A 13,090-nucleotide genomic window follows, 5' to 3' on the forward strand; every position below is an offset into this window, starting at 1 on the left:
ATCTTATCTCTCATCTAATGTATCCTTTAGTATCACTGAGACCACAACCCTATGGAATGCAGGCCTAAACAGATATTTTGTACGAGTTTCCATCTTAAGTTAGTAGATACTTCTACATAACAAAAAGGAAACATCCAAGGATAATGATACATGAAAACAAATAACGATATAATTTTTTAATATCTCAACTTCAGTGCAAAGAGGTGAGAAATATAATTTATTTCATATTCATGACAATATTCCATTGCATATGAATATACTTGTAATGGAGCACTTACATTTAGCCATTGTAGTTACATCAATATAAGGTATTTGTATTCATATTGTTAACAACTAGGCACAAAGATACCTTTTATTATTTTATACGGATAGACCTTCCAGATGATGGATGTCAAACTTTGGATAAGCCTGATTCCTTACAACAAATGAATAACACTTTAGTTTTCCAGGTTATGGTCTAGTGGTTGAGCTGGAGCGTTTCCATGTTAATGACTGAGGTTCAAACCTCCAGATGCATAGAACCCTGGATTATGAGTTGGCTCAGTTTGTTGTGACTTGCATGAAGCATTAATTTACTATTTAAAAAAATCATAGTCTGTTTAAAATTAACATGTAGGAATCGTGCTTGCTCAGTTTAAGCCCTTGAAACTCACTGACCCAATATGATGTGTGCAAAATCCAAGCTTCCTCATTACAGTATCCAAGCGATTGGCATTTGTTAAGTAAAGATACCCAACCTACACACAAGTAAAAACCAATCAAAGTTTGAGTTCTAGAACCATTCAGCACAAGTGTAGATAAGAACACATACAATTCTCTCTGTTTTTATATTGATTTAGCTATAGGCTTAGATTAAATTGGAAATGCCTTCTGCATAACCTTGCTTTAGCATACATGTCATAACATTAATTCCACTGATCAATTGTGAGTCAGTTAAAAACATTACTACCCTCTCTCTCCCCCTCTCAGACACACGACCCACAAATCACGGGATCAAAAATAAAATGGCAATCCACATGTTATTGATGATCATAAGCTAAAACTTTATCATATTCATGCATGCGTATCCAACATGAAAAATTCAAGGGATCCATTAAGATTTGGTCTCTAGGAAAATTTTAAGCGCACCGGACCTTTTTCAAAACATGTCAGCAGCATTTGTTGATGCAATTATCCTATGCTATTAGCGTCTGTCAACTGTGTTGAGCATAGTTCCCAAAATGTATGAGAGTGAAGATCTTTATTTCAAGGAATGCTATGGATATACCAGTACTGTTTTTGAAGTTTTTGCAATAACCTTACATACAATAAAGTCTCCCTCTGCCATTAATAATATAATACCAACTCTGCTCCAACTCATACATAGGCACAAGGCAATATCAGGGAAGTATCTTGTTCATATCGTCATTCACTAAAAGAAATTCTTGCACTACCCAACATCTATGGTAAAGTTATAAATATGCCATAGGTTAAAGTTATCATATATATAGACATAAGTAGTTTAAGTGTTTCAAGGATTTATGATGAAGGCAGTATTTTATTTTATTTAAAAATGAGATAAAAATGCAATAGAGCCAGAATAAGCAACTTAAGTGCTATACAAAAGCTAGCTTTCAAGACTCTTTAGCAATAAACCACGAGTACAAGTCCCATACACAACGAAGCAAAAAGCTATATTCAACACTGTAAGGACAATAATGCCAATAACCTATGAGAGCTATTACCCCTCATTTTGTATGAGGCTTACACTTGTGATTTTCATCACAGTGGATGGGATTTGCAGCACAGTACATATGGAGCTCCTAATGGATTAGGGGTACACACCTTCCTGACTTGGAGATGCTGCTGCTTTTTGACTGGACACTAATACCAATAACCTATGAGAGTCTTGTTACCCCTCATTTTCTATGAGGGTTACACTTGTGATTTTTATCACAATGGATGGGATTTGCAGCACGGTGCCTATTACCGCAAAATCTAGCATGCCTTGGAGAGGGAAACCCTACAAGACAAAGTGCTAACAATGGGGTAGAGGCCCCATGACACTTCAGCGAAATCCCCGTAGTCTTTATGGACGTTCAATGATGGGAGGAGTCCTGGTAGGGGGGAGATCATTTAAAATGGATATGCTAGGTATAGCACATGTTGCCACACAATCTAGCAGGGGTCCTAGTGTTGAGAATTCAATAGGGCAATGAATATGTTAATTCTCTTAACTTGATAACTGCTTGTGTTACCTTTTACTTATTAGCTTTGTTCTTTATTATTCCAATGTGCAATACATCAAAGAGTTACCAAAACAGTAATAACAGTGACACAGTAAATAGGCCACAAGCCAGGGAAAAAACCCGTCCTCTTGAGGGGAAAACCTGTAAATCTCTTCTTTATCTTTCAGATCTTTCAATTGACGAATACAATGACCTAGACTTAGACAAATACCCTCCAAGATCAAGTCTACCACAACCTCCTGCTGCAACCTCTTCGACCTCCCAGTAGATCCAAAATTCTGCTCCCCAACAACTGCTGCAACTATTGCTGCTTCTCTAGGAGACTCCAATCTCCCTCTAATAGCCTTCCTCTTGATTTCATTTGCCTTGAATTGAGTCCTAGGGCTAGTAAGATGCCCTACGAGACCTTTGCTTGCCTTCCCAATGTTGCATGAAGCCGGGACAAAGCAGGGACGCGGAAGCGTCTGCTATATATATATATATATATATATATATATATATAGATATAGATATATTGCATTTATACTCGAAACCAGTGTTGAAAATATCGGTATCGGCAAAATATCGGCAAGGGTCCAGAAAATATCTTATCGGCAATATCGGCAAAAATATCGGCAAAATATCGGCAAATATCGGCAAGCATAAAAAATAATTTTTTCAAATTTTTAAATATAGCCGATATTTTGCCGATATTTTCAAAATATCGCGATATTTTGCCGATATTTGCCGATATTTTGAAAATATCGCGATATTTTCTTGGCGATATATCGTTTTGCCGAAAATATCGCGATATTTTCGAATATCGCCGATATTATCAACAATGCTCGAAACGAACATCCCAAACAGGCGGAAGCGTCCAAAACAGACGGAAGCGCGCTTCTGAGTTTTGGAGGCGTGCTTCCGGGGACGCTTCTTAGACGCATCCGCACGGGACGCGCTTCGGGCCTTAGACCCGGGGGTGGGGGGACGCTTCCTGCAACATTGTGCCTTCCCTTCTCTTCTACTTCCAAAATCAAACCACCAGAGATCCCAACGCAGAAACCCTACCTTCGATCTTCCCAAAAGAATAGAATAGGCTCAAAAACACTTCGACTTCTTCGACTTCCTTTTCTTCGCACTTCTTTCTTCGACTTCTTCTTCTTCTTCTTCTTCTGCTTCTTCGCATAAGAGATGAGTGAGTGAGCGATCCAAATGGAGAACGAGTTCCTCTTATATATAGGCTTCTTCAAGGTTGGACATGGCTCTTCATGTATGCTGACTTGACAGCTCATTAGGCTGACTTGATCTTGGAGGTATTTTGACACTTTAAAGACAATAATTTTTTCTTTACAATTTACAATCTGCCCATAGGGTCTTCAATATATGACAATGACTCTTATACCTAGGACAAACCCTAGAAGCACTCAATGGGTGCTTGACCTATAAAATAAAGGAACCTAAGCATGAAACCCATGCTCCAATAATAATAATATTTTTTTTCATTTTATATTTACAAGAATACATTTCATACTTATGAAGACCGAACCTAGTTACACATTTTTCAACACTCCCTCTTAACCAAAGAGGTATTCATAGGAGGTACATGGTAATTCTCAATCTAAAGAGCTCTCATAAGAAGAGTCGGATTGGTAACCCATCTGTCTAGCATCATATTATCCAACATTGTCACATAGCAAGGCCTTGAGTAATAGCTATATCTCTGCACAAGATCAGAGCACAATGCTGGTGAGACCAATGATGTATAGACACCATCATCATTGTCTCCCAAGGTACATACCCCACCCGGGTGTTCACAGAGTATGACCTCCCATTGGACTATTCTTATCTTGGGTAGCTAATCCTCAAAGAATATCGGTCCACGACTACTCTTGCCTTGAATTCCCTACCACATTCTCAAAGTGCATCGAATGCCAGATGGTTACCCAATCCTCCATTCATTCTTCCTAAGTGAAGACAAGAATGTAGCGTCTATCTCTCCCTCTCAAATAGGGAGGACAAATCCACCAAACCAAGCTTGTCCCTTAAGTATACAAGCTTCTTGTTCGGAAGTGATTTTGTCAATATGTCAACTACCTGTTCATCAATGGAGATATAATGTAGTTGCAACGCACCATTTTGTACTAGCTCTCGAATATGGTGATACTTGTTGTTGATGTGCTTTGTCTTTCCATGGAACACTAGGTCCTCAGAAAAATGAATACAACTAGAGTTATCACAAAGTATGACTGTAGGGTTCATTGATCCTTCAAACAAGTTGGATAACAACTTCCTTAACCATACTGCTTCTCTGCTTACTTCACATGCTACAACATATTCAGCCTCCACATTACTCAAAGCAACGATGTCTTTCTTTTTGCTCATCCATGAGACCATGGAGGATCCTAAACTGAAACATCCTCCCGTAGTGCTTCTTCCATCCTATTCACTGCCTCCCCAGTCGGAATCTGTATAACCAATCAATTGGACATCACTCCTATCATATTTCAAATAGTAGTTGATGGTTCCTCGTAGATATCTCAAAATATGATTTGCTACTATCCAATGATAATGCTTCGGCTCCACTTGGAATTGGCTGAGTACATTTACTGCAAAACATGTATGATCAAGTATTCACCAAGTAGATCAATGAGCCAACAATTTGTCTATACCTAGAAGGATCCGCAGGGCTTGATTCGGAACTCCTCAGTGTCTTCAAGTTTGTGATCATCGGAGTGGTCATAGGTTTACTGTCCATCATGTCGAACTTCTTTAGAATCTCGATACATACTTTCCTTGACCCAAATATATTTCATTCACTCCTTGCTAGATTTCTAGCCCCCAAATAGTAATGCATCAGCCCAAGATCCTTCATGTCAAATTTTGCTGCCAATTGCTTCTTACATTCTTCAATTCGACCTTCTACACCTGTCAAGAGAAGATCATCTACATATAGAAGAATAATTACAAGATCAATGTTTACAACCTTAATATAAAGGTTCAAGTCAACAAAACTTTTTGTGAAGCCTCTTCTCTATAGGTATGCATCCATTCTATCATACCATGCCCTTGGTGCTTACTTGAGGCCATATAATGCTTTCTTTAATCTGCAAACATATGCCTTCCTATCTTTGACTTCGAATCCCAAGGGTTGTTCTATGTAGACTTCTTCATCTATAGTGCCATTTAGAAACGCAGTCTTGACATTCATTTGGTGGATGTTCCATCCATTGATGCTGCTAGAGAGACTAATGATCAAATTGTTATATATCTTGTTGTTGGAGCAAATGTTTCTTCATAGTCAATGCCTTCAAGTTGAGAGAACCCTCTAGCCACAAATCTTGCTTTATACTTATCTATACTTCCATCAGTTGCATGCTTGATCTTATAGATCCACTTGGAAGTAACCACAGATTTGTCTTCGGGCCTAGGTATGATCTCCCAGACTCCATTCTTCATTATAGATTGATATTCTTCATTCATGGCATCCTTCCATTCTCGATGTTCTACAGCCTCTTCAAAGGTGGATGGTTCTGCTTCTATTAATTTTGTCATGTATGCAGCATACCCAGAATATTTCTTGGGTCTCTTACTTTCTCTAAATGATCCTTGTGTTGCCCCATGACCTTCTGCATCAAGTAGTGTGGATTTCAACCAATTAGGTCTTTTCCTTGTTTCGGGAATGACCACGGGTTGAACAAGTTCACTTGGCCCTTCTTCTTCATGGTGTGATCCTTCTCCTTCCTTGTCAACTTCCTCTTCAAATATCGGAAGTTCTTCGTCATCAGAATCTATGGAAAGTTCTTTTGACTTCTTGAATGCTATACTCTCATCAAATATGACATCACGACTAACTTCAATGTGATGTCCATCTTTCATATAGATTCTATAGGCCTTTGATGAGTTACTATACCCAACAAATATTCCCTTCATACCGGAAGGATCCAACTTCTTTCTTTTGTCCTTTGGTATATGAATATACATAGGACACCCAAAGATTCAGAGATGATCTACAGATGGCTTCTTCCCAATGAACACTTCTTCTGGAGTCTTGTTATCTAGAGATCTGTGAGGACATCGATTTTGAATGTAGACCATTGTCTTTGTTGCCTCTCCCCATAAAAACTTAGGTAGATCTTGATCATGTAACATTGCTTTTACACTTTCTTCAATGGATCTGTTCTTTCTTTCTGCGACTCCATTTTGTTCGGGATTGTATGGGACTATCAACTCCCTCTACAAAATGCTATAATCTCTTTGGATGTATATTCTCCTCCATTATCAGATCTTAGTATCTTGATTTTTCTTTCTATAAGGTTCTCTACTTCAGCCGTGAATTCTTGAAATTTTGTAAATACTTCATCCTTCGTTTTCATTAAATAAACCCAAGTTTTTCTTGAATGATCATCTATGAATGTGACATAGTCTAGATGGTCTCCAAGTGATTTTGGAGTCATAGGGCCACACACATCAAAGTGAATGAGATCCAAGATTTCTTTCGACCACAAAGCACTACTTCCAAATGGTCTCTTGGTATTCTTGCCCAATGCACATCCCTTGCAGACACCTTCATGATCCTCCTTCAAATTCGGTACTCCATATACTATGGAATTCAATAAGGCAATGAATATGTTAATTCTCTTAACTTGATAACTACTTGTGTTACCTTTTACTTATTATCTTTATTCTTTATTATTCCAATGTGCAATACATCAAACAGTTACCAAAACAGTAATAACAGTGACACCGTATATAGGTTGTAAGGTAGGGCCAAAACCCCTCCTCTTGAGGGGAAAACTCGTAAATCTCTTCTTTATCTTTCAGATCTTTCAATTGACGAATGCCATGACCTAGACTTAGACAAATACCCTCCAATATCAAGTCTACCACGGCCTCCTGCTGCAATCTCTTCAACCTCCCAGTAGATCTGAAATTATGCTCCCCAACAACTGCTAGAACTGTTGCTGCTTCTCTAGGAGACTTCGATCTCCCTCTAATAGCCTTCCTCTTGATTTTTCTTTCCTTGACTTTGAGTCCTAGGACTAGAAATATGCCATAAGAGACCTTCGCTTGCCTTCCCTTCTCTTCTATTTCCAAAATCGAACCACCAGAGATCCCAGCGTAGAAACCCTAACTTAGATCTTCCCAGAAGAATAGAATAGGCCCAAAAACACTTCGACTTCCTTTTCTTCGCACTTCCTTCTTCGACTTCTTCTTCTTCTGCTTCTTCGCATAAGAGATGAGTGAGTGAGTGATCCAAATGGAGGACGAGTTCCTCTTATATATAGGCTTCTTCAAGGTTGGGCGCAGTTCTTCATGTAGGCCGACTTGATCTTGGAGGTATTTTGACACTTTAAAGACAAAATAAATTTTTCTTTACAATTTATAATGTGCCCATAGGGTCTTCAATATATGACAATGGCTCTTATACCTAGGACAAACCCTAGAATCACTCAATGGGTGCTTGACCTATAAAATAAAAGAACTTAAGCATGAAACCAATGCTCCAATAATAATAACATTTTTTCTCATTTTATATTTACAAGAATACATTTCATACCTATGAAGACCGAACCTAGTTACACATTTTTCAACACCTAGGAGGAGAACTTATGGGACAACTACTAGACCAAATGACAACAATGAGATAAAGACCCACTGTCACCTCAATCAGTGTCCCCTACTCTTTATAGGTTTTCACTGATGAGAGGAGTCCCAGTATGGAGGAAATCACTTGCAATGAAGAGATCAATGATAGAGTATGAAGTGATTCCCAAGGCCCATTCAAGGAAAGACTCAATTAGGGTTCAATGCTTCAAAAAGAAGCTAAAGGCTGTCCAAGAAATGCCTAGGAGGAAGGTCTAGACTTGTGGTTAGAGATATTCAATGATGATGAGTATGCCTAGAGTCAAGGCTTCCAATGTGATTAGGACCTCTCTAGAAGCTTTGCAAATGATTTGTCACTCAAAAAGGGATTTTTCTTCACTAGAGAGACCTAGAAAAGGCCTATGCAAAGACCTAGAGTTTATGAGTAATCATGGGAGGAGCTCCTCCAATGTGCTCACTAGGTCAAGATAGGGTAGGGAAAGGGTCTAGAATGATCTATTCTTTTGAATACTATGTGCAAAGACCCTTCAGCTAGGGCACGAGATTTCTTGCAAACTAACTGTGAGAATTCCACAAAGCCTGGAAATTCCCTAGAGAAGACACCAATGCAGACTCTTGTCCAAACAGATTTGAAAAATACCCCCTCTAAGGAATTTCACAGGGTGCCCTAACTAGGCCATCTAGGAAAAGGGGCCAAAAATTTTGGAGAGAAAGAGAAGGTAAAGAAGGGTGACCACCAATCTTACTTGGATTAGTGCCTTGTTCTTGGGCTATGGAGTCTTTGATGATTAAAGATTTTCCAAACTCATCTTAAAGGACGCTAAAAAGCAATGCCCTAGCAATCATTTTTTAACATTTACCCACCCAATATTTGTTAAAGAGAAAACCAGAACGTATGTGTAATAAGTAATTTTTATTATTGATCAAATTTGAATGGTGTACAATAACTTCGCGACGGTTTGCCTATAAAAGCAGTGACTCGCCACGAAGGATGAATAGGCATGTCTTTTGACTATTTACCTCTTCATAAATAATGTTTTAATAATTACTTTAATTATTTAATTATTTTAGTATTATTAATATTCTATGAATATTTTATTCATAACATTGCCAAGAGCTTCAGGAGCTGAGCCGTAGCTAGTAGGGCTGACGCAGGGCCAAGAGGAAGCGCCAGAAGGATTTTTGTGGCGCAGACTAGGGCTGAGAGGATGAATATCTGTCTCCAAGAAGAGGTATTACTGTCATGTAACAATCTTTGTTGGGTGAGCCATTTCTAACACCCTAGTTGTACTCAAGAATTTGCATAATAATAAAACCCTCAGAACTGCTACACCGTTTTCCCTCATTGGGTTTTTCCGGGGACGATTGTCCAAAAATAACGGTGTCCCTTGTGTGTTTGTCTTAGTTATTTTAGTTGTTGATCTGTATATGAGTTAAGGCTGCATTTGTGTTTATTCTCAGTATTTATATTTATAAATAACTTGTTAATGAAAAGAACAAGTAGGAGAAAATAAACCAGATAATGCAGTAGGGATTTCTAATGTGTCAGACTTAGAAACTTCAACACGACAGACATGGTCAGGTCCTTGATTGGGCATATACAAAAATCACGTTGTCTAGCAAGATCAATGTTTATAGAATTGTGAGTACTACTAGAATCTATAAGTATATTAACATTTTTGCCTCTTATGAGTCCTTTAAGTTTTAGGGTTTTAAGGTGTAATCTCCTCATCATGTTTGTTGGTGGTGTAGTAAGCTTAATGCTCCTTCTTGGAGACTGGTTTCTCTTCTTTCGAAGATGTGGTGGAATGTATTTTGCAATTGTTTGTTGTTCTTGATCTCTTGAAGAGTTGCTATTTTCATCTTGGTTTTTCCAATCACATGAAATTGCAACTAATGACGGTTCCTCCGAATCTAAATCTTCACTGTGTGTGACAACGATTTCTTCATCATGTTCTTGCACTTCAACGTGCTTCCCATCTACTATTTTATAGCAACGTATGGATGCATCTTTACATTTATGCCGTGGCATCCAGTTTTCTCCACGTTTGCGACAATTATTTTTCTTTTCTTATATTTTTTCCTAATTCATTACTTGAAGTGTCTGATTCCTTCTCGACTTCATAAGTATATAAATTCTTGTTAAGGCATCTGTGTCCTGGTGTCCATTTGTCTCCACAATACCTACATTTGTTTGTTTGTTTTTTTCCTGAGTATTGTTGTTGGCCTTCATCTTCCTTGAATGATGACATTCTGAACTTATGTTTTTGCTCAATAATTATTGTTGCATGTCTGGCTTCTTCAATAGTTTTGGGCTTGTACAGGTTCAATTCTGCTCGGATATACTTCTTAAGTCTACATCTATACATTTTAGCAATTGTTCATCTAAAAATTCTCTTTTTCTTACAACTAATACTTCCCATTCGTGGGTGTATTCGCTTACAAACCCTTTTTGGTTGAGATGAATGAATTTTTCGTAAATATCTTCTTTTTTGTCATGAAACCCTTTTAGCAAGACATCCACAAAATTTTAACAAAGTGAACAAGCTTCACATTTGTTGGACCACCATAAGAACCAATCACATGCTTCAACTTCCAAGTTGTTGGATGCGGTCATGATCTTCTCTCGCTTGCCTATTGGCGGGTTTGACCCAAAAATGGCCTCCATTTTATTAACCCACACGATAGCGCCTCTATTATCTCTACCATCGTACTTATGTAATTCTCTTTTAATTCATTGGTAGTCTTTTTCTGGAAATTTTGTATAGTACTGACTTCCTTGGAAGTGTATTTGCGATATACAAGGAATTTCATGCATTTGCGAAATTTCATGATTTAGAAAATCTTCGCCTTCTAGAGTCTTGGGACTTTGTGTTGGTTCTTGAGTAATTAAGGGATTAAAAATCAGGTTAAATCCTCCCATTAAGTAGGCATGCATGCCTAGCAATATTCTCTCAATGTTATTTACTTTTTTAATATTGTTTGCCATTCCTTCTTGAGTTGCAATTAGCCTATTTTGGCCCTCCTAATTCTTCCTGCTTTTTTTTCAACATTATCGAGGTGTCATCGTACTTGATCGAGTTCTTCTTGATATTTTCTTGCGTCATCATTATTATTCCCCATTTTGTTCCTTTTTTCCTTGGCAGAACCAATTTTTTTTTAAATAATATGTTTTTTAAATAATATATACATATATATATAGATATATTGATTATTATATAACAATTATATAATTAATTATTATTAATATATTAATTATAAAAGCATTATGTAACAATGTAATTATCAATATATCACTTGCACTATGTGAACAGTTAAATTGTTGGTGGAAAAGTCCGATATGACCGTCGCGACTTCTCAAGGCAACCTTTGATGAAGAAAATCACAAGGCTCTCAGACGGGTGATGTCGGGTTGTTGGTTTGGCAATAGACGTTGGGAGAGAGCGGTTGGCCAAGGGACAAAAGGGTGACGGTCGATGAACGAATGGACAGGGAAAAGGGTCATGGTTGAGCGTTGAAGATAGGTCATTGTGTGTTGGAGAATACAACAAACGCTGGTGAATTTAAGTGCACACCATGGATCAGGGAACGAGGGTAGCCGCCACAGGGTGTAGCAGAATTGTCGCATGCAAGGGTGTCGGTAACAAGCAAAATGGCATATGAACACAACGGTAGTTAACTGTCGGACACGAGAAGGTCAGTGGAAATAGTTGGCTTCAAGGAAATAACACGAAGGGACGAACAGTGACAGGGATGTTGGAGTTGCACGAAGAATGCTAGAGTTGGGTTGAGACAGATGAAAGCAGTGCAGACAAAGTCAGTGGAATTTGCAGCAGATGAAGGAAAAGAGTGTGCAACAAATTGGCCTAAGGATCGAAAAAGCTCTGATACCACTATTAATGAGAAAACCAGAATGCAGAAGTATAAATGTATGTCATTGTGTAATGTATGTGTAATAAGTAATTTTTTTTATTGATAAAATTTGAATGGTGTACAATACCTTCGTGGCGGTTTTCCTATATAAGCTGTGACTGGCCACGAAGGATGAATAGTCATGTCTTTTGACTATTTACCTCTTCATAAATAATGTTTTAATAATTACTTTAATTATTTTCTTATTTCAATATTACTAATATTTATGAATATTTTGTTCATAACAAGATCTATGAATTTTCATGGAAGAAAATTAATTTTCAATCCACTAGAAATATTCATCTACTTGTTATACTTTGAGTAACATGTGCAATCCACAATCTAACAATCTTTACAATGATATTCAATAAATTAGGGCGCAAAAAATCTAGCTAGTTGCAATGATTCCACACGTTAGACATTATTTCAAGAAGAATTTTCAACAAATAACACTTACAAGATAACAAGAGATATATCCTAAGTTACCAAATCCGCGGGGGGCAAGTGATGGAACTGTGGATCCCTGAATCTGAAACGAATTCGGATACCGATCCCCTTGGATCCCCTAGGGAAACGGTTCCAGATGTGACAAAACTTTACTTACCTTCATTAGAGGTGTTTTATTGGGATTGGTGATGGATCTAGTGGTTTTGGAAGTGGATCCGAGCAACAAACTCCATGGTACGCACAAATCCTCAGTTAACACATTAGTTAATAGTTCAATTATGTCAGTTAACAATTCAAATGCCCCAGTTTGACTCGAATTATTTTTTGTTCAGCGCAAAAATTATGGCATTTTGGCAGTGGTCTTTTATTATAAAACTTGACGGGTACGGGTCCTGTTATCACTCCAGGAAACTCTCCTAGGTTGCAGCTCGGAGATGCCTGGTAACATATAATCTTCAAAAGGTCGTGGAGGCGGCGTAGTGGTAAAGTCGACCTCGTCATGACGGACCGATCTTGTGTTCGATCCCGAGAAAGGTCGTAGCTCGTCGTGCGAGAAGTAACCGAACCGGGCCAAGCCCACTACCTTTTATACAGTGATATGGGGTTTAACGGTGAGTTTTGTTGGGTGAAACCCATGAGATGAGGGTTCAAATCTCATTGAGTATATATATGACCTGTTGTGTCTTGGCTAGAAGAGTAGGCGACCCCATAGAGGACGTCTCGGCTCTTGTTGAGGCATAAGTTTCCTGCTATTGTGCGGCTTGCAGGTTGTTGCATGTAGCCTAGGTTTATAGTGGCAGCCAGTTAGATTTGATCCCGGGTCTGTTCAGGATAACTCTCACCAGTTACCGATTATCCTAGATTCAAAAAAAAAAAAACATATAATCGTCAATATTGTTCTCTGAACTATTGGAATAAAT

General features: G+C 38.1%; 1 protein-coding gene across 1 annotated transcript in view; it reads right to left on the minus strand.

Moving 5' to 3' along the window:
• Positions 1-204: 204 nt before the first annotated feature.
• The window catches only part of LOC149186063 (uncharacterized), a 365,529-nt gene continuing 352,643 nt past the window's right edge, over positions 205-13,090 (minus strand). The window contains exons 6-7 of the mRNA XM_089410881.1: positions 658-737; positions 205-523 (exon numbers count right to left, since the gene is read on the minus strand). Coding sequence (XP_089267007.1) covers positions 451-523; positions 658-737 — 153 coding nt within the window. The 3' untranslated portion in view covers positions 205-450. The remainder of the gene's footprint in view (positions 524-657; positions 738-13,090) is intronic.

The sequence above is a fragment of the Pinus tabuliformis genome, chromosome 3_1 (genome assembly GCF_031772625.1).
Source record: "Pinus tabuliformis cultivar Carrire ecotype Pingquan chromosome 3_1, CPIR1, whole genome shotgun sequence".
Classification (NCBI taxonomy): domain Eukaryota; kingdom Viridiplantae; phylum Streptophyta; class Pinopsida; order Pinales; family Pinaceae; genus Pinus; species Pinus tabuliformis.